At 43.1% G+C, this 25,849-nt stretch overlaps 1 protein-coding gene across 2 annotated transcripts; it reads right to left on the bottom strand.

Annotated features, from left to right (window-relative positions):
• Positions 1-5,995: 5,995 nt before the first annotated feature.
• Positions 5,996-9,111, bottom strand: LOC121983859 (ABC transporter G family member 22-like). 2 transcript variants are annotated; one of them, XM_042536517.1, is made up of 9 exons: positions 8,973-9,111; positions 8,519-8,862; positions 8,382-8,452; positions 8,073-8,308; positions 7,669-8,008; positions 7,293-7,601; positions 6,926-7,219; positions 6,455-6,847; positions 5,996-6,371 (listed from the first exon to the last, which is right to left on the bottom strand). In XM_042536517.1, the coding sequence occupies exons 2-9, from the start codon at positions 8,838-8,840 to the stop codon at positions 6,156-6,158; spliced, it is 2,181 nt and encodes a 726-aa protein (XP_042392451.1). In that variant the 5' UTR covers positions 8,841-8,862; positions 8,973-9,111; the 3' UTR covers positions 5,996-6,155. The 2 variants fall into 2 exon arrangements, with proteins under 2 accessions (XP_042392451.1, XP_042392450.1); XM_042536516.1 differs by having other exon boundaries at positions 8,382-8,862.
• Positions 9,112-25,849: the final 16,738 nt, after the last annotated feature.

Genomic DNA, 25,849 nt, shown 5'->3' with positions numbered 1-25,849 from the left:
CAAAATCGCTTGTACAAGATAACCTTGAAGACATTCAAGCAAGTTTGTCTCCTAGCAAGCCTAGAAGATCCAACCTGGTTATGGCATACAAGGCTCAGACATGTCAATTTCCATGACTTGTAGCTATTAGGGGAGAAGAAATTGACGGTTGATGTGCCTCCATTGCCCCAGCCGAACAAGCTTTGCGAGGTGTGTGTGATCGCCAAGTATGCAAGGTCGCCATTCCCGTGCCAAGCAAACTGTAGAGTGGAGAAGCCGTTGGAACTTCTCCATGCTGATATTTACGGGTCAATCTCACCATGTACACTAGCCGGTAACAAGTACTTTCTTCTGATTGTTGATGATTTCACAAGGTGGATGTGGGTGTTTATATTAGCAGCAAAGAATGATGCATTCCGAGCATTCAAGAAGTTCAAATTCTTGACGGAGAACAAGACTGAATACAAGATCAAAACACTCCGGACAGACCGGGGCGGTGAGTTTCTATCCACGGAGTTCACTCAGTTCTGTGAAAATGAAGGAATCGAGCGACATCTCACGACTCCCTACATACCCCAACAAAATGGTGTTATGGAGCGCCGTAATCGCACCGTGATGGTCATGGCAAGATCTCTCCTCAAGGGTACACATATGCCGGCAAGGTTCTAGGGAGAGGCGGTTAGACATGTCGTCTATCTGTTAAACTGTCTCCCAACTAAGGTGCTAGGAGAGCGCACGTTATTTGAAGCTTGGATGGGGAGAAAGCCACATCTCGCCCACTTGAGAGTGTTCGGTTGTGTTGCATATGTGAAAAATGCAGCCCCTCACCTCAAGAAACTTGACGACAAAAGCTCACTCATGGTATACTTGGGTGTCGAGGAAGGCTGCAAAGCTCATCGTCTATTTAATCCAAGGCATGACAAGCTACAAGTAAGTAGAGATGTGATGTTTCAAGAAAATTGTGAATGGACATGGAATACAGGTGCCAACAATGAAGAAAAGGTACCAGCGTTTATGGTGGTGGATGCATTCGGCACCGACGAGGTGATTGTTGTAGCAGACATTGAGGCCGCAGCGGAAGATGTCACAACACCGGCAGTAGCCATGGTACCCATGACAGGAGCGTCAAGCCTATCTACACCATCATCGAACACCCATACAGCTTCCTCACCTTCGATAACAAACTCACCCGAGTCTTATGAAGGACCAGTCCATTTTAGATCCATTGCTGATATCTACACCAACACTAAGGAATGGTTGGTATTGATGAAGAAGCGGGGTGAGGTGATGATGGTGATATCTGAAGAGCCGACATGTTATCAAGAAGCTGCAACCGAGACTTGCTGGTACAAAGCAATGGAGAAAGAGCTGAAATCTATTGAGATGAACAATACCTGGAACCTAACTGAGCTCCCATTAGGCCACAAGCCTATCGACCTAAAGTGGGTGTTCAAATTGAAGAAAGATTCAGATGGAAAAGTCGTTAAGCTAGCATAAAGCAAGATTAGTGGCTAAAGGCTATGTACAAAGACAAGACATCGACTTTGAAGAAGTGTTTGCGCCTATCGCTAGACTTGACACTATTTAAGTCATTCTTGCACTTGCCGCAAATCAAAGCTAGGAGGTACACTATCTAGATGTGAAGTCAGCATTTCTTAACAGAGAGTTAGAAGAAGAAATATATGTCACTAAACCAGAAGGGTTTGAAGTACAAAATCAGAAACATAAGGTATACAGGTTGTCCAAGGCCCTCTATGGACTACGACAAGCTCCACGAGCTTGGAACATGCATTTGAACAGGAGTCTGGAAGATCTTGGTTTCAAAAAATGTACTTAAGAACATGCAGTATATACAAGAGGTGAAGGAGAAGCAAGTATACTTGTTGGAGTTTATGTCGACAATCTCATCGTGACAGGAAGTAGCACAGAGAAAATCAACAAGTTCAAACAACAAATGATGACAAAATTTGAGATGAGTGATTTGGGTCTTCTCTCCTACTACTTAGGGATTGAAGTGGAGCAACAGAAGAGCTGAATTTTACTTGGACAATCAGCTTATGCCAAGAAAATTATATCTCAGTTCAAGATGACAGACTGCAATGCCACAAAGCATCCAATGGAACCCAAGACACAGTTGCATAAGGACTTGGAAGGGGCTCCAGTTGACGCCACGGAGTACAGGCACATTATTGGTTATCTGAGATATTTGCTACACACACGGCCGGACCTGTCATATTCTGTCGGAATGGCGAGCAGATACATGGAGAGGCCTACAATCATGCATCACAAGGTGGTCAAACATATTCTCAGGTATTTGAAAGTTACAATCTATTTTGGGTTTGTTTACGTAAAGGGACCCTAGGAAATTGGTATATTCGGCTACTCGGACAGTGATTTAGCCGACGATCTCGATGGGAGGAAAACACACAAGTAGAATGACTTTCTATTTTAATGAAAGTTTGGTGTCCTGGAATTCATAGAAGCAGAAGAGTAGAAGACAGTGGTGCTTTCATTGTGCGAGGCAGAGTTCATGGCAGCCGCAACTGCGGCCTGCCATGCTTTGTGGTTGAGGAGGCTTGCCAGAGAATTAACCGGTGTAGAGCTAAAGCCGGTAACTTTGTTTATTGACAACAAATCTGCGATAGCTCTCATGAAGAATCCGGTATTCCATGATCAAAGCAAGCATATAGATACAAAGTTTAATTTTATCAGAGAATGTATTGAAAGGGGACAGATTATGGTTGAGTTCGTTAATACCGGAGAACAACGAGCCGATGCATTAACTAAAGCATTGTCAGGAGTGAAGTTAGCTGCTATGCGACATCTACTCGGTGTACGTGATTTACAACCATGTCAAGATTAAGGGGAGTAATGTGATAAAATAATCCATACATGATAAGGTTAAGTCCCCACGTCGTTAGTTTATTTTTTATTTATTTTCTTGATAATTTCTTATTACTCAGCCGATCATATTTTTATGGATTTAGTGTTAGCCGATCCTATTTTTATGGATCTCGTAGTCTTTGCTCTTATCATTTGTGATGTATTTAAAGAGTTGTAGAGGCGTGTAGAAGGTATCTCGATGTAAGATTTTCTTTCATAAGTTAAATTTATATTTTCTCTATTCTTCGATTCCTGTGTGTTGTGGGTGTGTTATTCATCGATTCTAAGCCAACACCTCCGACGTCATTTTACGATTCGTCCGGAGGTAATTATTTTCGATCCGTTCCGTTCCGGCCGTTCTAATCCGTTCTTTACCGTTATAAAGTCCGAGAACGGCGTTTCAGAGCAAGCCCCATTATTTATCGGAACTTTGGAACGGCGTGAGCCGTTCCCGTGCCGAAACGCCCGTTCCGACAAACCATGATTCGAGCGACTCGACACTCGTAGTACTTGACCGATTCGACACTCGACAATTCGAAAAGCGTCGGAGTAGACGACACTCGACAATTCCCTTGTTAATTATCTCCAGCTAGCCGCAACAAGATTAGCTAACATAATTAAACTCGGCTGATGAATCTGCAAACGCAAGGGCTGATGTGAATCGATGGAAGTCAAAGTAAACGATAATGGTAATTATCAGAGAACAACAAACCAAGATTATATATTTTTTTTCCATGCATACGTACGTTAATTTCAAACTGGTGCATTCATTCAATGTTAGCTAGGTTTCATTATAGTAAGTCTTCTTAAAATCCAACAATTATAAAAGATGTTCGGATGTTGGCTTTGTTCTTGCATTTTTCTGCAATACTGCATGTCTTCTGTTTGAATTGTAGACGCTGACAATATCTTTCCAGTTTCTTATCCACAATTTGTATAAACAGACAATTACTTCAATCTTTATTATATTCGACGTGGACCTACAAGAGGTTGACTTTTGTAATACGTAACGTGTCTCTAACAAAGAGTTTCTATAATAACCAGCTTGACTGTGACATTATTTGAATACCCCTAAACCAAGTAGCGAAAACATCGGGACAAATATGCCTATTTTTCTATCATTTATGGATCATGGAATCCAACATAGGAGGGCCCCTTAAATTTGGAACGTTCTTTAAATAGTAGACTTTGACCAAATCGAAATCTGAACGCTCACCTTTCAAATCCAACGACAGCGCTTCCGGACCTAACATCAAAAGTCAACGTAAATCCACGGCTGAACATACATCCTGACAAACACTGAACGTCTGAACCAATCGATTAATTTAAGAGTGTTACTTCTCATAATTTACCCTCTAGTTTTAAAATATTATTTTATCCTCTTACTTCAAAAGTAGGTCGGACTAAATTATGGGTATAAATGAATTAAGTTACTTATAAGTGATTCGATAAAAATTCGTTTCAATTCGTTTAGTGAAATTCATTAAAATAAATAAATCAAACTTAATTTTTATAATACTCAGCTCGTTAGCTCATGAACATGTTCGCTAGTAAACTCATGAATCAACTTTTAAATGAAAAAATAATAGTTTTGATATTAAATTTATAGATCTTATACTATATTTATGAAAAATATAGATAAATATATTAAATTTATTTATTAGAATAAAATTATAAATTTTAATAAAAATAATATAATTTTCTCTAAATATATAATTTAGTTTTTAATAAATATTTAAATTTATAATTTATATTTATTAAATTTGTTTAAATTCGATAAAAGTTCGAATAAACTTATGAGCCATGAATATATTAGTTAAATAAAATTCGAGCTCTACTCAATTATAAATTACGAGCTAAACTTAAATATTCAAGAGTTCAACTTGACTCGACTTTATTACATCCTAGTAATTAGCAAGAAAATAACATTTAAGAAGAGAGAAAGAGAAATAGTAAGAAATTAAAAAAAAACACTTCTTTCTCTATATTTTATAAAATTAAATAAATTTTATTAAAAATTAAGAAAAATCTCTCAAATAAAACTGACGAATCTTAATCCAAAAAATATCTGGCATATTAAAAATATCTTAAATATTAAAATTATTATAGTTTTGAAAATGTACTAAATGGTATTTTTAGGATTTGAAATTTGACGGTGACACGCTTAGGATATCCATTATCCTACGAGCTGGATGAGAAAGTGAAATTGAGAAAAAAGTAATAAGAAAGAACACTAAAAATAAGAGATGTTTGTTAGATTTACCATATAAAAAAATTTTGTTAATAATAAAGGGATCAATTCTCATACAGTTAGAGATTCTAACACTAACAAAAGGAAGAAATCATAATATATAAATGTCAATTTTTATTTGATAAAAAAAAAATCTTTTCAGAAAAGGAAACCTTTAAAAGAAATCGAAGTCCTGCGTCAAAAGTGTGGATGGCATTGCTAAGAAGTAACCAAACTGTTAGAGGCAAAAACAAAATTTTCTCTTAATTTAATCATCAACTCCAATCACACCCTACTGTATTTAATCCTCCTCTCCCACTTCTCGATCCTCCTGCTTTAATTCCTGATTCAACAGCACATCTTGCTTCTTCAGCCAAGAAATGATGTCGAAGTTCGCAGCTTTCCTCGTTCTCTCTCTTCTCTTGCTCCATGCCTCCCTCAGGCAGGCAGCAGCGGCAGATCCATGGCGAAGCGATGAGCAGCAGAAAACAGAGGTGCGCGCGTTGTGATTTCCGAGAAATTTCTCTGCTTTTTGATACTGTGGCTTTGATCTTGTTCTGTGGATCAGGCACTGGATGAAGAGTGTGCGGGAGAAGGAGAGGAAGAGTGCCTGATGAGGAGAACTCTTGCAGCGCACACAGACTACATCTACACCCAGAACAAGCAGCCTTAGCTTGATCATCCGTAGCTAATTTACTTTCTGGTAGTTTATACAGTTTTCTTTTCTTTTTCTTTTTCAATTTTCTATTCAGATCTTTTGGAGATCTGATTGTGAATTTGGTTGTTCATTTTGGTTAATTTGGGGCTAAAATATTAAAAGAAAGAAAGGAAAAAAAAAAAAAAAAAAACAGATCGATCTCCTAAGAAAACCTCCCAAAACTCTGATGAGGCGCACTGTAATTCAAGATAATTAATGGTGGATTTTATATTCATTCCAAAAGCTTAGAACTTCAATAATTTACAAAGTCAGACTCGATCGAGCATTTTCCTCTGTTGTTCTTATAAAATGCTCTGGATCAACAGCTAAGAAATTAAAGAAAAAGGCGATTTAATCTTTTTTTTTTCACTTGGCCATCTCCATTCTTCTCAAGGACACATATGCCAAGAATCTGTAAGCAAACACCATGGCGATCATCACTGCGACTTCCTTAACGCCATTGTCGAGTTCGGGGGCATCTAGAGAGGGAGGTACGTGGTCGTACTGAACCTTGAGTAGCAGTCTGTAGGAGTGATAGTTAAACGACAGGAAACGGAGCCAGGCAATGAATCCAGGAACTCTCTGCAGAAAGAGCAAAATTTGCAGTAGTGTCACGGAGAGTTTATGGCATGAATGATCATTAGCACCCACACCAGACTGCTTACCTTCACAAAGAATCCTCCGGCCAGCATGAATGTCATCACTGTTACTGAAGCTAGAGTCGTTGCCTTCTTGATGTTCATGATCGAAGCACCAATGGCCAGCCCTAGGCCCTGAGCAGCAATGATGGTGAGGAACACCACGAGCATATTGAGAAAGAAGTGAGGAATGCTGAGCCTCAGTCCCGCCATGAAGTAGACAATCAGCAGAAATATTACAGGGAGGAAGAGCTCGAGTGGAAGATCGCTCGTCGTCCTCGCCATGAAGTATGCGCTCAGCCTGTACATGTCGACTGCTCTTTCTTTGTTCAACATCACTCTTTCTTGAGGGAATGTGAAGATCGCTGTGAACACAGGAAAGAAGCCCCAGAAGACAGATATGAAGAACAGCAAGCCTGCCTGAAACAGCTCAATTGGAATGGCAAATTAGAAAAAAGCATATTCGAAACTTGTTTAAAAGAAAGTAAAAATGAATACTTGATCTTCTAAATCTCTGATAGTCCTAGTGTTTGATTGCCACCAGAGCAATCCAAGGATCACTGCAATGGTAAGAACTTGAGTGATCCTCATCCAACTCAAATAATCATGCCTTCGTTCCTTCAACCCTCTCCAGAAGAGAATGGAGTATTGCTGCCACCAGTTTGCTCCCCAATCTCTTCTCCGCGACGATGAAACTCTAGCCTTCAAGTCTTCGCTTATCGGAAGCGGAGCCAGAGTTTTCTTCTTCTTCTTCTTCTCGGCGACTCTCGTTTCATAAGTCTTTACCAGATACTGTTCCATTGGAGTCCTTCTCATTAGTTTGTCTGTTCTATAAAATACAATGGATGCAAAATCAAATTTTTACCTCATGCACATCTTCCGGAGATAGCTTGCCACTTCTGCCGTCCCAATCTGATTCTCCCGGCCGCCCTTTGACCTCCAACTCCGCCGGTATTGTGACATCATTGGTGTTGCCGTTTGCGAGATCTACTATGAACTCTGCCGGGCTCATTGCTATCAGAGGAGAAAATCCAATGGACGAAAAGTAAGACATGGCCTTCGATGCCCTCCCAAAGTAGAGCAAGCTACCCTTTCCCAGCAGAATCAGCTTATCGAAGCTATGAAAGAGCCTACTAGATGGTTGATGAATCGTCGTCACCACCGTTTTGCCCGACTGCAGCAGATACATGTTCATGAGATGCATAGTGATCATAAGGGAGAGATCAAAACTACAAAATCACCTCAGCTATCTCAGTCAGCACTCGAACAATCCTCAGGGCTGTTGTTGAATCGAGACCAGACGTAGGCTCATCGAGGAAGAGCAGGGAAGGATTGACAAGGATCTCATTCCCAATGCACACTCTCTTCCTCTCCCCACCTGACACTCCTCTAGTAAAGGATCCACCAATGATCGTATCTTGGCACCTCTGAAGCCCCAGCTCAGTGATAACGTTCATCGCCCTTTCTTCCTTCTGCTGTCTCGTCATTGTCTTCGGCAGCCTTAGCAAAGCGGCGTACGTTAATGTCTCTCTTACAGTGAGATGCGCAAACAGAACATCATCCTGCGTGACGAACCCAATCCTGAAACAGAGATTGTGAGGTGAAATCATAGAAGAAGAGATCGAGCATGTTCTTCTCTGTTTACCTGCCCTTCAGGGACTTGGAATACGGTTCATCATTGTAACTGATGGATCCTCGAATAATATTACCAGTAATTCTTCCACCAAGGAGACTGAGGAGTGAAGTTTTCCCACTGCCCGAAGGCCCCATTAGGGCCAAGAGTTCTCCAGGCCTAGCTGAACCTGTAATTCCTCGGAGAATATCTTTCTCTGTGCTACTCGTTATTCTTTTCTCAAGAACTTTGTATCCAACATCCGTAAACTGCATACAACACAACGTAATTAAAAGATGGCTGCCTCCGTATGAATGATTGAGCAATTAATATTACTACTACCTTAAGATATATTGGATAAGTTGGCTCTGCCATCATCTTTCTCCTAGTTTCTCCAGACTCCAGATCAGCTCCTGCAAGCCAAAAGTAATGAACAGAGGAATGGAAAGCCGTTCTTGATCTTGGATGAATTGAATTACTGTTTTCGATTTCACGGAAAGCTCTGATATCAGAGACTATGTCTTCAGGGAGGGCGGTGAAGCCGGTGAACGAGAAGGAGAAGCCCAAGCTCGCGCTGGAGGCTCGGCTCAGGCTTGCTCCGCTGCCGACCTCTTCCGAGTCCATCTTCATCACCTGCCCGCTCCTCGTCTGTCTGAGGTGGCACCCGGCCTTCTTCCCCGGCGAAGACCCGACCGACTTCTTCCCGGAGATCAGGCCGCCGTCGGCGACCGGCACGGCCTCGGATGATGCTCTGGGGCTCGGAGCTTGCCGCGCCATCTCCGGTGCGTCTGCTGGATCCATCCGGAGGCGCCTCTAATTATAACTGTATTTTTTACGGTAGTAATAGATGCATTCAATGCAGAAACAAGAAAAGAAGTGAAATGAAATCTTTCTAGCTGAGGAAGAACACATTAAAGCAGATATTATTGGTACCGGGACATGGAAAAGGAGTGGAGTGAGAGAAACGGAAATCCAAGCTCAGATGCCAACTGAGTTCTTCATCATCCCCTTTATGCACATGCCACCTGCATCCGATTCATGGTGTCGTGTGGCAGAGGGAATTGGAGAGACAGTTCACTGCAGTTGCTGTTCTTTTATCGGTAAGATATTCGATTAATTTGATATTAATTTTATATAATTTATTATTATTATTTTAAATTAATTTAATTAATTCAATTTTAATAAAATTTTAATTTGATTTGATTAATTAATATTAAATTAATTTTTAATTAATTCAATTAATTTATGAATCAAATTAATCAAATATTGATATTTAACCATAATACCATCAGCAGTAGTGCAGTACAGTCTTTCGATGGGCTGAAAATATCCAAGAAATCGGGAATTAATTCGCGCCACTTGTCGATGCAAAGCTGTCGGACACTTGTTCGGCGCCCGGGGCTGAAGATGACATGGCTGGTCGAATTCACGGGGAAAAGAAAAGGCAGAAAAATTTCGATTTCAAAAATATTTTCCTCGGATCTTTTTCTTCCGCCTTGGTAGGATGCGTGGCGTTACGAAAGCAGCGGCGGTTCCACTGACAGCCTTATCGCCGCGGCAACTTCGCCGTCTGCAATCTCGTGCGCACACATGGACTTATCGGTTCCAAAAGCTGTCGTTTGATTTTTCGCGTAGATAGATCGATTAGACAGCGAGTCGTATATTTTCCACGAGGAAGACGTAAAGTGAGATGCTGAAATTGTCTCCGTTGTTTCTGAAATTTCCAAAGGGAATGCTTAGCGTTTGGTTTTACCCAGAAGGAAGATCCGAGTTTGATTAATTCTTCTCCAAAGGCGATTTCAATTTTACACCTTTCTACTTCTATTTCTGTCTTTCCTCACATTTAATCTTTCTTACTTTTTCGCCTTTCTCTTTCCTCGAAAATAAATTCTCTAAAATTAATTTAAGTTGGACAGCACCCTAAATTTATTTATTTTTAATTTTAATACTTTTCCTATCTTTTAATATCTTCTATTTCTAATATCTAATTATAAAAGAATAATAAAATGAAATTAATAAAACTGATACTATTAATAAAAATTATAAAATAAAAATTACTTTAGTGTTGATCTTTACAAATTAACACCACATTTTAAATATCAATATCGCTATGGTACTAATTTATGAAGATCAATATTACAGTATCATTAAAGTTTCAAATTGTTTTAAACATTATTAGCAGGATCTTAAAATAGTAAATAAGAGCTTATTTGGACTTGGGTTCACCAAATAAATGCATAGTAGTTGAAATGAGTTGGATTAGATCTCTCTGGGTTTATTAATGAGTTTTGAGCAAAATTCATTGATGGATCTAAGAGACTTGGATTCCTAAAAACTTGAAATGAGATGAAACGTACGAGTGTGTAGAAGGGAGATATAGTGAGAAATCTTGGTTCTAAGTCACTTACATGAAATTATAAACTCGTTAATGTGGAAAATCGGAAGTGCATGATTCTATTGTCAAGTAATAAAATATCGAATCTATAAGGATTATTAATTAAGAACTAGTTGAATTTGCAAAGTTAGTTATCTAGGAGACCAGAGTTGTGTTTGGTCACGAAAACAAAAGGTTGAGAGAGAGTTGAGAGAGCAAGAGGAGAAGGTTTTAGAGAGGGCCTAGAGCAGAAGGAGTCAAGAGAAGGCAAGTGGTTAAAGGGAGAAGATGAAATTGGGGAGAAGCTTCCAATGCTAACACAAGGATTTACTTGGTATCCATCTCGAGAAGAGGTGATTAATCCAAGGATCCATACACCGTAAACTCTCCTTCTCGGAATAACCGGAGGTGGAGAAACCTCGTACAAGACTCAACAATAAGATGCAACTCAAACAAGAAGTAAATCACAAGATTACAACAATCTATCTCTTTTTGATGTTTGATAATACGTTTAAGTTAGGCTAATCCCATGGCATCAACTTCTTCTTCATGTCAAAGTATGAATGAGAGTTTCCTTCATTCTCTCCTTTCACAACACCACAATGAAGGTCTCATACCCTTTATTGTGCCTCAAATGCTTATCCTAGAGCATTCACATACCATAATGAAGATATCCAATCTTCCATTGTTTTCCAATGCTCAACCTTGAGCATTCACGATAAACCTTGGCGACCCCTTATGTCGTCGATCGACGACCCTCGGTCGTGTCGTTACTCACTAGGTCTTCCCATCCTTGGCCAGTGGATTTTTGCCTTCCCCTAGATTCGAACTCCAAACCTCCAGGTTAAGTACTAGAGTTTATGAATCCTGGCCAGGCTCACTTGGCTACCAGGATTCATAAACTCTAGTACTTAGCTTGGTGGTATAGAGTTCGAATCCTGGGGAAGATAAAAATCCACTAGCCAGGGGTGGGAAGACCTAGTGAGTAACGACACGGCCGAAGGTCGTCGGTCGATGACATAAGGGGTCGCCAGTTGGACCGCCAGTTGGGCCGCCTAAGGGATCACCAAATGGGTCGCCAGTTGGGCCCCCAAGGGGCCAGGAGTCTGATCGTTACAATAAAAAGGCGTCTTTTTATTGTAACCCCTCGGCCCCTTGGGCGGCCACACTGGCGGCCCATTTGGCGGTCCCTTGGGCGGCCCAACTGGCTCACTTGGCTACTAGGATTCATAAACTCTAGTACTTAGCCTGGAGGTCTAGAGTTCGAATCATGGGGAAGACAAAAATCCACTGGTCAGGGGTGGGAAGACCTAGTGAGTAACGGCACGGTCGAGGGTCATTGGTCGACGACATAAGGGGTCGCCAGTTGGGCCACCCAAGGGACCGCCAAATGGGCCGCCAGTGTGGCCGCCCAAGGGCCCGAGGAGTCGGGTCGTTACATACCGTCTTGTACCAAATGTCTAATCCTCCATAACCCACTTAGACTTCCAAACACCAAGTGTCTGGTCACCCTAGATCCACCTGGATTTTCACATGTCTGACTTCACTCATCGAGACTTTCACCTGGCTTCATTCGCCAGGATTTTCTCACTACCTAGCTTTACTCACTAGGATTTTTACCTGTCTTCACTCACTAGGATTTTTACCTGTCTTCACTCACTAGGATTTTTTCCACTACCTTACTTCACTCACTAGGTCATTTGCATAGCTTCACTTACTAGGTCATTCACCTGGCTTCACTTATCAGGATTTTTCATCTACCTAGCTTCACTCACCAGGACTTTCCAACTGTCTAGCTTCACTCATTAAGACTTTCCATCTGTTTGACCTCACTCACCAGGACTTTCCACACCAAGTATCCGGTTAACACTGACCCATTTGGATTTTCATCATCTGCCAACCTCCCCGTTGGACTTGTCCTTCCCTAACTTTCAGTTAGGACTTCTCAATTAAGTATCTAGTCAACCTTAACATACTTGATTCTTCTTCACACCAAACTGGTCAAACATTGACCAGAGAAGAATTGCTCTAACAATCTCTCTAAATGGACGATTGCACCTATAATCTCCATACATTGTCATATATCAAAAATCAAACATCAAGACTTAAGCTTGAGTCAATTCAAACTTAGTCAACCTGGTCAACCTTGACCTAGAGAAATTGTAACAACAATCTCTCTCTTTTTGATGTTTGATAATACGTTTAAGTTAGGCTAATCTCATAACATCAACTTCTTCTTCATGTCAAAGTATGAATGAGAGTTTCCTTCATTCTCTCCTTTTCCCAAAGGATAAACTCCCCCTTTTTAGGTAATGAAAGCCTAACTTAAATCCTATATTCTCCTCCTTTAGCACACATTAAAAACTCTCCGTCTGAAGAGTTATCCACACATTGTTCAACAACCTCACTCGTTGTTCACAACACCACAATGAAGGTCTCATACCCTTCATTGTGCCTCAAATGCTTATCCTAGAGCATTCACATACCATAATGAAGATATCCAATCTTCCGTTGTTTTCCAATGCTCAACCTTGAGCATTCACATAGTAGTTGAAATGAGTTCGATTAGATCTGTCTAGGTCCATTAATGAGTTTTGAGCAAAATTCATTGATGGATCTAAGAGACTTGGATTTCTAAAAATTTGAAATGAGATGAAACGTATGAGTATGTAGAAGGGAGATATGGTGAGAAATCCTGGTTCTAAGTTTCATACACGAAATTATAAACTCGTTGATGTGGAAAATCACAAGTGCACGATTCTATTGTCAAGTAATAAAATATCGAATCTATAAGAACTATCAATTAAGAACTAGTTGAGTTTGCAAAACTGGTTATCTAGAAGATCAGAGTTGTGTTTGGTCACGAAAACAAAAGATTGAGAGAGAATGAGAAAGAGTTGAGAGAGTAAGAGGAGAAGGTTTGAGAGAGGGCCTAGAGCAGAAGGAGTTAAGAGAAGGCAAGTGGTTAAAGGGAGAAGATGAAATTGGGGGGAACGATTTTAGGACTTCGATTTTATTATAAAGCTAGTTGATGTCCCCAAGTATTGTTTACTTTCCTACCTCCATGTTTACATACTTGTAGGGATTATAATCAAATTACCGATACAATCCCGTGAAGGTAGTATCGAAATGTTTACCCTAATTTCAATGTTATTAAGTAAAAAGGTAATATTAGAAAGTCCACTTAAAATGTTACCCCCTATCATGTGAGGATCAATGGTCATACAGTCTAGATTACACAATCTACTTCCTAACACTAACTTGAAGAAAACCCATTAATCAATAGTTTGCTATTCCTGGCAAAGAATTATAGCCCTCCCTTGTAAAGAATTAGCCCATTTTCAAGTTAATGACTCTAAAAAGTCCGCTTAAAATGTTACCCCCTATCACGTGAGGACCAATGGTTATACAATCTAAAGCATTTCCCTTTCATAGTGACCAAACCCCGACATCCAATAGCACACACATTATACACATTCAATCAAATAAGAACAAGGTATAAACATATCATAGAATAAGAAAATGACCAAATACATAGTTTGTTGGGTCACTTCAGGAGCTAGACGGGGGGTGAATAACTTCTTGCACTCGTTCGCTTGCTTCGTAGATGTTGATTTGCAGCAGAATAGGCTCGAAGCAAGCTTCCAATGCTAACACAAGGATTTACTTGGTATCCATCTCAAGAACAGATGATTAATCCAAGGATCCATACACCGTAAACTCTCCTTCTCGGAACAACCGGAGGTGGAGAAACCTCGTACAAGACTCAACAATAAAATGCAACTCAAACAAGAAGTAAATACACAAGATTACAGATAAAACCTTCTTCTCGCTTGATCTTGTTGATGAAGATTGCCTCTTGATGCTTGAAAATACAGCAGGACCTTGCTCCAAGCAACTACAAGAATTGGCGGAAGAAAATGGGAGAAGTGTCGTGTGAGCGGTCTTGTATTTGAACCTCACTATCGCCTTTATACTCCGCAATCTAGGCTCCCAATCGATTGAGCATGCTCCCAATCGATTGTCACGTTAGATCTGCGCGATCCTAGTCATCCAAACCTCGCAACTTGCGCAATGATCATATCCCAATCGATTAACTAATTGATTGGGGAGGTTTTGATCAATCGATCGATCGATTCAGAGCGTCTCTGTGCTCTCGCAGATAAACCCTGAATCGATTCACCAATCGATTCAGGATACCTCACAATCTCATGAGAAATAAGCCCCAATCGATCGACCGATCGATTGGAGTATCGGTTGATCGATTGGGGAGTACACTATCCTCTTCGCGTGAGTGGCCTCCAATCTATCGGTTGATCGATTGGCGTAGCCCCAATCGATCGACTGATTAATTGGGTTGTCCTTTCTCACAAAGTTCTCTCAATCGATCAACTGGGCTCTGGTTCGATTGATCGGTTGATCGATTGACCAACCCTAACTTGACTAACTCAAGTCTAGGGTCTCAAACCCAATATCCGGTCTACCGTAACCTGTTAGGATTCACTTATACCTAGCATCTGGTCAACCCTGACCTACTGGGACTTCGTTACCAAATGTCCGGTCAATCCTTTGACCCACTTAGACCTTTCTAGCCGTGCTAAGTGTCCGGTCAACCTTGACTCACTTGGACTTACCATCTCGTACCAAATGTCTAATCCTCCATAACCCACTTAAACTTCCAAACACCATGTGTCTGGTCACCCTAGATCCACCTGGATTTCCACATGTCTGACTTTACTCATTAAGACTTTCACCTGACTTAATTTGCCAGGATTTTCTCACTGCCTAGTTTCACTCACTAGGTCTTTCACCTGACTTCACTCACCAGGATTTTTTCACTACCTAGCTTCACTTACTTCACTCACTAGGTCATTTGCGTAGCTTCACTTACTAGGTCTGTAATGCCCGAAAATTCTCAAATTATTTTTAGAAATATTCTATGATTTTTATGAATTATTAGATATTTTTCCGGAATTTTCCGAATAGCGAAAGTAGCAAAAATTATTAGAAAAGTAAAATGGCTTAAGCGGGAATCAAACCCGGGACCTCTCGGGTCCGTTAAACCTTTAATTAGCCTTAGTAACCGGTGAACCCAGCAGGGCCGTGCTGAAAGGAAAGGGAATCAATTATATTTATAATTGGGTTGGCCGAATTAATTACTTAGTATAAATAGGAAATTTAAGTTGGAGTTTGGTTTATTTTTAAAACTTGGTTCGGCAACTTTCTTCTCCTCACCCTAACTCACCGACGCCACCTCTCCCTCTCCTCCCTCTCTCGGCGCCAACCACAAGGAGACCTAGGGTTCTCTCCCTAGGGCCCCAAGGTCACTTTCCGGCGACGATTTCAGCACAAGGACGTTTCCCTTCGCGAGAAGAACACGTAGACGCGAGCGAATCGTCGAGAAGTCGTCTCCACCGGAATTTCTAGCGATTAGATTTGTAAGAAATCTAGCACACAAGGTAAGAAACCCCTCACCTGCGGTATAAGTAGCTCCGTTTGGTTTTATACGCACTAGTTTAGCTATATGCAGTTTTTATCGACGCATAGGGTGAATTTGACCCTCCTCGCAGATTTAGGGATTTAGTGAGTACTTCTAGATGGGTCGGACACGTATTCCCTCTTCAGTGGGGGTTCCTAGACGTTGTCGGGTGCCTAGAAGTGGTCTCCCTAATAGAGGGGAGAGTTGGGGCACACTAGGTGTTCGATAAAATAGCTAGTTAAGTTAAAATGCAAATTAGGCATTTTAATAGCTCAGTTAAATGCATTAGAAGCATTTAAATCAGTAAATTAGTTTATTTTAGCTTATATGGGACTACGGTCCAATGGGTGGGCTCCCACAGTCGCCTCTAGGTTCAACAACCTAGTTCTAGGTTCAGATAACCTAGATTCAGCAAAATAGTATTAACTATTTCAGTATTTTATTTTCAGTGGCACTGTACTGGATCAGATATCCATTGGGTTGGACTCCCACAGTCGTCCCTAGGTTTAGATAACCTAGTTAACCCTACTAAATTTGGGACTTGCAAACCCGGGTCTAGTTAGGGATGCGCGCACAGCAAGTACAGTTGTCAGGGCCCATCAGCAGCATGTTTAGTATTTTCACTTACTATATGTATATGGTTTTCAACCTTTCACAAATTAGTTCGTGAACTCAGTACAGTCCTAGCAGTAGCTCAGTTTTTAGTATCAGCTTAGTTCTTCATTGATACCATGTGATTGATATCATGTTCAGCTTTAGATATGCCATGATTGTATGCTTATATGCCATGCCATATTTAGTTTATTCAGTATACTTAGCATGTCCTTTCAAACAGCATGATTTAAAATCATATTTGCATCGTATGCATGTTTTAGTGAGGTAGATGGTTTCTTACTAAGTTTTTTAGCTTACAGATACTATTTTCCTTATACTGCAGATACAGGTAAAAGGAAAATGGACTAGCAGAGGAAGCTGGAGGCCAATGCAGAGATGGTGTGTGTGGCAGGAACTGGAATAAAAGATTCTTAGGGGACTTAGCAAGTTTAAACCGTAAAACTCTTTAGTGTTTTACTTTCATGCACGTTTAGTTGTGTAATGCTACGAACCAGTGAACTATGTGTCATGTTAAGTTTAGAATACTAGTTTCATGATATTAGAATGTTTCTCATGTAGTGTATAACTCATATGTGAGATTTTGGCACGCCTAAGTGCTGAAATCAGAGTTTCAGGCCGAAATCAGAACTCTGATCGGTCTACAGACCGATCAGGGAGTGGGTTGTGCCGCTGGATCGGTCAGCTGACCGATCCATGCGCGAACAGAGAGTTGGCCTCTGTTATGGATCGGTCAGCCGACCGATCCATTGTGCGAACAGAGATTACCGACGCTCACTGATCGGTCAGCCGACCGATCAGGGTACTCCTGGATCGGTTGGTAGACCGATCCAGCCGTATACAGAGGCGAGGGAGCATATGGATCGGTCTGCCGACCGATCCAGAGAGTTGTACCGTGCCAGTAACAAGCTGGATCGATCACGGGATCGATCCGACAGCCCAATCGATTTATGGATCGATTGAAGTGCCTGATTAAAGCTAGCAGGCCATCCGAGAGGCATAGATTATCTTACTTTACAGCATTTAGTTCAGTAAAATTTTAAATTAGCCAGTTTTCATTCCGCATTAATAGTCCAGCGCAGCATAACTGTAGCGACCGACCTCGCAGCCTAGTCAGTAGGAGGCGGGTCGTTACAGAGTGGTATCAGAGCAGTGTTCCATACTTCCTACACACACATCAGCATTGAACCTACAGCTTCCAAGTAAGAATACCTCTACTTTATTTATGTTTCTTGCTTTCTTGTTATAGTTCATGTTTATAAATAATTGATGCCTGTTAGTATGTGATAGTATATAACATGATAGCAATAGTTATACAATTATGATTGTAATAGTTATTCATGTTTTGTTCTCCATGTCTTTAGCAATGGCACGAGGACGCCTAGCTAGAAGGGCACTAGCTACTGAGCCCCAGCAAGAGGCAGGCAGTTCAATGCCTCCCCCAGACCTTACAGCATTAGTGGCTCAGTTACAGCAGCAGCTAGCTGAACAACAACAGGAAATAGCCACCTTAAAGGCTAATCAGCAGAGTACCCCCACAGTCACCCCAGAACCGAATCTGACGACTCCAGAAGTATTAGAGGTTCCATCAGCCCAGCCTGCAGCGCCAGCGCCAGCACCAGTACCAGCACTAGCAGTCCCACCAGCTGAGCCAAGAAAGGAAGTCTATCTGATCCAGTGGCAGCGAGTCAAGTCAGAGAACTTCTCAGGCACTAGTGAACCATGGGATGCACAAGCCTGATTTAAAACACTGGAGAGCACGATGGAGCTTCTAGACTGGCCGGAACACGAAAATGTGAAGTGTGTCTCCTTCTGCCTGACAGGAGATGCACGCATGTGGTGGGAAATAATCAGAATGAAGCACCCAGTGAATCAGATGTCATGGGCTGACTTCGAGAAGGAATTCTTCGAGGAATTCTTTCACATACGGGTTACAAACCGCCACTACGACGAGTTCACTGAGTTTCGTCAAGCTGCAACCCCAAGGAAGTCGTGGAGAGATCAATAGGTTGGCTCGTCTATGCCCAGAGCTAGTCAGCACAGAGAAGGAACGAATCCGGTTGATGCTCAAGATGCTGAGGCCAGAGATAGCAGTGAACGTGGCTGGTGGCATACATAGGCCACAAACCTCAGAGGAGTTAGTGAGCAGTGCCTTGACCACAGAACATTACCAGAACAGCATAAAGCAGCAGAAGCAAGTCTCCTCAGAGTCCAAGGGCCAAGGAAACTCTCACACTCAAAAACAGCAAGGCCACAACTCTAACTGGAAAGGGAACTCCAACAGCAAGCGCAAATCAGGGAGTGACCCAAAAGGAGGACCATCTAGCAAGCGACCCAGTTATCCAAAGTGTGCTACTTGTGGGAAATTCCACCCAGGGGTTTGTCGCAAGGGCACACGAGGATGCTTTGAATGTGGACAAGAAGGGCACATGGCCAAGCAGTGCCCGAACAAGACCGGTCTTCCTCAGCCACAGCAGATTTAGTATGCAGGCCAGCCAGCTCAGTTATATCAGATGCAGGCCGCTCTAGAAGGTCCACTTATCAGCCAGGGCAGATTAGAAGCCCCTCCAGCTACGGCGAATGCGAGGATCTACTCACTCACCAGAGAGGACGTAGCCAATGCCTCGACAGTCGTCACAGGTCAGATTAGCATTTTACAGTATAGTGCTACTGTTCTATTTGATACTGGGGCAACCCATTCATATATAGCCAGGATGTTCTCCGAAAAATTAGAAATACCCTCAGAGGTACTCAGTGGTCAGTTTTTGACGACACTACCTTCAGGAGAGATTATGGCATCCACGCACTAGCTCAGAGCAGTGCCGGTCATTATAGCAGACAGAGAGCTCTTTTGTGATCTGATAGTGCTAGACATGACCGACTATGACGTTATATTTGGAATGGATTTTCTGATCAGATACGGTGCTACCATAGAGTGCCGTAAACAGAAAGTTATCTTCCAACCTGATGCAGCAGTGCAATTTGAATACAGCGGGGAACCAAAGAGAAAGGCCAAGAAATTTCTCTCAGCTATGAAAGCACAGAAGCTACTGGATTCAGGATGTACAGGATTCCTAGCACACGTAGTCAACGCCAGCCAGGACAATAACCAACAGCTAGCAGAGGTTCGAGTCGTATGTGACTACCTAGCAATCTTCCCTGAAGAGTTACCAGGCTTAGCACCAGACAGGGAGATTGACTTTGAGATAGAGCTCATTCCCGGTACAAATCCTATCTCCAAAGCGCCTTATCGCATGGCTCCAGCAGAACTGAAAGAACTTCAGGAGCAACTACAGGAGCTGCTTGACAAGGGTTTCATACGCCCGAGTCATTCACCATGGGGAGCGCCTGTATTGTTCGTGAAGAAGAAGGATGGAAGCATGCGACTGTGCATAGACTACAGATCACTGAACCAAGTCACGATCAAGAACAGGTATCCCCTTCCCATAATCGATGACCTGTTCGACCAGCTGAAGGGAGCAGCAGTGTTCTCTAAGATAGATCTCAGATCAGGTTATCATCAGGTGAAGGTTAAGGAAAGGGATATACCCAAGACAGCATTCAGAACCAGATACGGACACTACGAGTTCGTAGTCATGCCCTTTGGCATGACCAATGCTCCAGCTACATTCATGGATCTCATGAACAGAGTATTACTCTAACAAACTAGTCAAATTGACCAGAGGAGAATTACTCTAACAATCTCTCCAAATGGACGATTGCACCTATAATCTTCATACATTGTCATAGATCAAAACTCAAACATCAAGATTTAAGCTTGAGTCAATTCAAGCTTAGTCAACCTGGTCAACCTTGACCTAGAGAAATTGTAACAACAATCTCTTTCTTTTTTATGTTTGATAATACGTTTAAGTTAGGCTAATCTCATAACATTAACTTCTTCTTCATGCCAAAGTATGAATGAGGGGTTCCTTCATTCTCTCCCTTCCCCAAAGGATAAACTCCCTCTTTTTAGGTAATGAAGGCCTAACTTAAATCCTACATTCTCCCCCTTTAGCACATTAAAAACTCTCTGTCTGAAGAGTTATCCATACATTGTTCAACAACCTCACTCGTTGTTCACAACACCACAATGAAGGCCTCATACCCTTTATTGTACCTCAAATGCTTATCCTAGAGCATTCACATACCATAATGAAGATATCTAATCTTCCATTATTTTTCAATGCTCAACCTTGAGCATTCACGATAACGAAAGTTTACAACCTTCCATAGTTTTGTGGAAAATGAATTCATGTTTTTAAAGAGTAGTTCCCTCTCAAAACACACTCTAAAATTTTTTTCATTACACCAATAATGACTTGGAATTCCTAAGACTTTAGGAAATCCAAAATTTGAAGTTTTAAGGTTCAAGAGTCAATATTGAATATCAATCTCATCCTAAACTTCAAGTTAGTCTTCTTAGATCATTCCTTTGTTATTTTCATCAAGAAAACTACCTTTAAATGTTCACAAAAAAATTTCTTAAGGCTAGGGATGGTTAACATGTCTAACCGTGGTTTAATGGATTGAAATTAGATAATTTCAGTCAAAAATCAATTTTTTCAATAGATTGAAGTTGGGACTCAATCGATTGAAGCCTTTCAATCGATCAATTGATCGATTCAGTAAGGATGTTCTCAGAAAAGTACTTGAATCAATCAACTGATCGATCCACACAAAGTTCAATCAATCGGCTGATCGATTCCAAGAGCTTCTATTCACGGAAAACCCAATGCAATCGATCAACTGATTGATTGAGCATCCTCAATCGATCGACCGATCGATTGAGTTTCTGATTTCCTGAAATCAAGTTTTAGCTAAAATTCAGAAATGCCTCGTACTCTGCTTTGTTGTTAGTGGCTCGGTAGTCCAGCCAAACGGACAACTGCATTCGGTCCTCCCATGGTGAGATAAGCAATATGTCGATCCCGCTGCCTTGCCGAGTGGACGAGTCGTCCACATATATCTTCGATGTTGCTGCCGGTTCGTCGCTCTAGACCTCTATGATGAAATCCACTAGGGCATGAACCTTAATCGTCGATCAGGGTTGATACTGAATGTCGAACTCACTGAGCTCTGTCGTCCACTTAATCAGCCGTTTGGACGCCTCCAGATTGAGAAGAACTCTCCCCAAAGCGCTGTTAGTCATCACTATTATTGAGTGCGCTAGGAAGTACGGGTGAAGCCTTTGTATGACGAGTACCAATGCATAAGCCAACTTTTCGAGACCAGTGTAGCGGGACTCAACATCTTTTAATATGTGGCTCAAAAAATACACAGGCTGTTGCTCTTGGCCATTCTGCCCAACTAGGGCCGACCCGACCGCCTGCTCATTAAATGACAAGTAGATCCAGAGCAGCTCACCCACAACTAGCTTGGCTAATACAGGCAGCAAGTTTAGATATTCCTTCAGCTCCTCCAGCGGTCGGCCACACTCGGCGTCCTATTGGAATTTCGTGGCTCGGTAAAGCACCTTGAAGAATGACATACTCCGATCAGATGACTTAGATATGAATATGGACAATGCCGTGATCCGACTGGTCAGCCTTTGAACTTCCTTCAAGTTCCGAGGCGGAGGCATGTTCTGCAAAGCTTGGACCTTACTCGGATTGACTTCGATGCCCTGCTCGATTATGATGTAGCCCAGGAAGCGTCCGCTCTTCGTACCAAACAGACACTTGCTCGATTTCAGCTTTATTCCGTATGTCCTTAGCTTTCGGTAAGTCTTGTCAATATCTACACATAGGTCAACAGCTCAGAGGAATTTAATCAGTATGTCGTTGACATATACCTCCATATTACGATCGATCTACCGTTGGAACACCTTATTCATTAGCCTCTGGTAGGTGACTCCAACATTTTTTAGTCCGAATGGCATGACATTGTAGCAATATGTTCCATCGGTTGTGATGAAGCTAACTTTCTCTTGATCCTCCCAGGCGAGCGACACTTGGTGGTATCCTTGATATGCGTCGAGCATGCAGATGAGCTCGCATCCTGCCGTCGAGTCCACCTTTGATCTATCCTAGGAAACGGATAGAAGTCCTTCGGGCATGCCTTCTTTAAGACATGGAAGTTGATGCAGACCTACCATTTGTTGCCTGACTTGGAAACTAGCACAACGTTGGCAAGCCAACTTGGGAATTGTACTTCCCTGATATGGCCAGTCTCTAGTAGCTTCTCTACCTTCGCCTGGATGATCACGTTCTGCTCTGCGTTGAAATCCTTTGTCCTTTGTTTGACCTGCCGAGCGTCCGGTCGGACGTGAAGCTTGTGCTAAGCCACGCTCGGGGAGATGTCGGTCAGCTCATGTGTCGACCAAGCGAACACATCGTGGTTCTATTTGAGGCAGGCGATCAGCTCTGCCTTCTTCTCCTCCTCCATGTTGGCGACGATGAAGGTCGTGGCTTTCGACTGACTTGGGTGGATCTGGACCTCTTCCTTTCTTCATATACTAAAGTGGGAGGTTTTTCGACGATAGCATTTACCTCTAGCCGCGGCATCTTTCGAGCAGCTTTGGCCTCGGTCTTGACCATCTCCACATAGCAACGCCGAGTGGCCAGTTGATTGACCTTGACCTCGCCCACCTGGTCATCCACTGGGAACTTTAGCTTTTGGCAGTAGGTTAACACTACTGTCCAGAACTCGTTGAGGGTCGGTCGGCCCAAGATGACGTTGTAGGCCGATTGTGCGTCCACTACTATGAAATTAGTGGTCCAGGTCCTCCTCAATGGCTCCTCTCCCAGCGAGATGGACAGCCTTGCTTGACCGATCGGTAAAACTTCGTTGCCTGTGAATCCGTATAGCGGGGTCGTCAGGGGCAGCAGCTCGCTTCGATCGATCTGCAGCTGATCGAACGCCTTTTTAAAAATGATGTTCACCAAACTTCCCGTGTCAACGAAAGTCCGGTGAATGGTGTAGTTGGCGATCATCGCTCGGATGATTAGAGCATCATCATGAGGGACCTCGACACCCTCCAAATCGCTGGGGCCGAAGCTGATTTAGGGGCCTTCGACCCTCTCCTTTTGCATCCGACGACATGGATCTCCAACCACTGAGCGTATGACTTCCGGGCTCGGTTAGAGTCACCGTCGGTCAGCTCTCCAGTGATCATGTCTATTTCTCCTTGGGAAGTGTTGTTCCTATTTTCTTCTTCTCGAGCGGATGGTCTATCTTACTCGGTTGGGCCCGGGGATCGGTGTCTTCCCTCCGCTGATGTTGGTGATGGTGATGGCATTCAGGCTCCCTTCTGTCATCCCGACGCTCAGCGGATTTGTGCCGTGGTCGCTGATCAGGCGAAGGTGATCGGCGGTGGTATCCTCTTGAAGCCGGTCGGTTGACAATCGGTGTCAGTCCCTGGCAATCCCGCATGTTGTGCATCGCCGACTAGCGGAATGAACAAACACATAGGAGTCCATACCTTTCCCTTCGACGCCTTAGGCCGACCGGACGCCACATGCTGTACGACATGTGCCTTGGTCTCCTGGTGCGGTCGTGCTCCTTCAGCCCTCGACCCCTTGGGCGACAGATGGCTACTCGCCGGTCGACGCTGGGTCAGTGTCGTACTCTGGGTCGGCGCCTCCTTTCTTCTGGTCGCCTGTGCTTCTTACATATTCATGTATTTATTGGCCTTCTTGAGCATGTGGTCGAAGTCCCTGGGTGACTTCCAGATGAGTGATCGGAAGAAATCTCTCTTGGTGAGCCCCTGGGTGAAAGCGTTCATCATGGTCTCGGACGAGACCAAGGGGATGCCCATGGTCACTTAATTGAAGCGCTAAATGTATGCTCAGAGCGCTTCCTTGGACCCTTGCTTCAGGGCGAAGAGGTTGACGTTTGTCTTCTGGTAGCGCCAGCTGCTGGCGAAGTGATGCTGGAACACAGCTCGGAAATCCTTGAAACTTCGTATTGAGTTGTCCGGCAGTCTTCTGAACCAGCGCTGCGCTGATCCGGAGAGAGTCGTGACAAAGACTCTACACTTCACTCCTTCTGTGTACTGGTGCAGCGTAACTTCATTGTCAAATCGATCCAGATGATCATCTGGGTCGGTCGACCCATTGTACGTCCCAATCACCAACGGGGTGTAATATAGGGGTAGAGAGTCTTGTAGGATCTCCTCTAAGAATTGCCTGTTGATCTGTTCGGGAGACGCGGCGTTTCGGGACGCTTTACCTTTCCGCGCATCCAGAACGGGTGCATCGTCTGAAGATGATCCCCGCTCCTAATGCGCTTGGGCTATCTCCGAGGGGGTTTGGAACAAAGCTCGATGGAAGGGGATCGACGTGGGTGGTGCTTCCCCTTGGGTGTCGTTCGGCCTTTGGTTCTGCCCCCATACGGAGAGTTGCTCCGCTCGGTCTTCTTGCCCCGCTCGCCTATCGGCTGCCGATGTTGCAGGCTGCGGTGCTAGTCGATTGGCTAACGCCTACTGTTGTTGTTGTTGCTATATCATTTTTGTTGCTCGTGCTTGCACTAGCATCTCCATCTCCTCCTGAGTGAGCGTTACGGTGGTTAGTCGTCCAGCGTCTTCCATCTTCTCGGCTTTGATTCAGGTGATGTTCCCACATACGGCGCCAAATATGATCCTGTCTGAAAGTCGAAGAGATTGATGCTGGGGACGTGGTGCTCCTATTGACCTCTGGTGGACTTCGCTCCCACCTGCAACACAAGCAGCGTCAGTGTCGAGCCAGGGAAAGGGTCTCAGACGATGGTCCTCCGATGCTCAAGTCAGTCTCCGACAAAGTAAGAAGAAGCCATAATTGTAGCGCAACAGTAGAAATCGCGTGTAAAGCATACCTCCGTTGATGATTGGACCCCCCTTTATATAGAGCTCCAAAAGTGCACGTGCACGCTTCCCAAGGCGAGCGTGCATCTCAAAGCTTCCCTGAAAAGACGTGTCAATAAAGTGTCCCTGACACAATACTTTAACCAGTCGAGCATATATCTGAAGTGACAGTGGAAGCTTTTGCCGTATAATTTTCTGTCTGACCATATGCCGCTTGTCAGCGGCACTAGCTCCCAAAAGGATATCTAAAGATATCCTGTTGTGTTTGTTGCTTGATCGAGCGGAATGGCCGCTCGGTCAGAATTCTGCTATCCCCGCGTTGTCTGATGTCACGCCGAGCAGGATAGCCACTTGGTTGAAAGTCCCCTGTCCAAGTATCGTCCGTTGCTGGGGCGAGCGGGATGGTCGTTTGGCCAGAAACCCACTGTCCACATGCTCTATTGCTTGGCCGAGTGGGATAGCCGCTTAGCTCGGCTTCTGCGTGTCCCTTGAGCGTCGGTTTGATTATTTCTTATGTCGATGGATTGATACTTAATCCCTGGTCGGAGTGTGATTCGCTCGAC

This window comes from Zingiber officinale, chromosome 5B (genome assembly GCF_018446385.1).
Source record: "Zingiber officinale cultivar Zhangliang chromosome 5B, Zo_v1.1, whole genome shotgun sequence".
NCBI lineage: Eukaryota > Viridiplantae > Streptophyta > Magnoliopsida > Zingiberales > Zingiberaceae > Zingiber > Zingiber officinale.
This window is presented reverse-complemented; position numbering and strand designations above follow the sequence as displayed.

What these genes read in the sequence shown, in the direction of transcription:
- LOC121983859 (XM_042536516.1), bottom strand. Translation starts at nt 8,840, where the DNA reads ATGGATCCAGCAGACGCACCGGAGATGGCGCGGCAAGCTCCGAGCCCC. An exon ending in CTTATCCAATATATCTTAAG is followed by an intron (nt 8,309 to 8,381) that starts GTAGTAGTAATA and finishes TGTTGTATGCAG; the next exon opens with TTTACGGATGTTGGATACAA. An exon ending in CCGGAGGATTCTTTGTGAAG is followed by an intron (nt 6,372 to 6,454) that starts GTAAGCAGTCTG and finishes CTCTTTCTGCAG; the next exon opens with AGAGTTCCTGGATTCATTGC.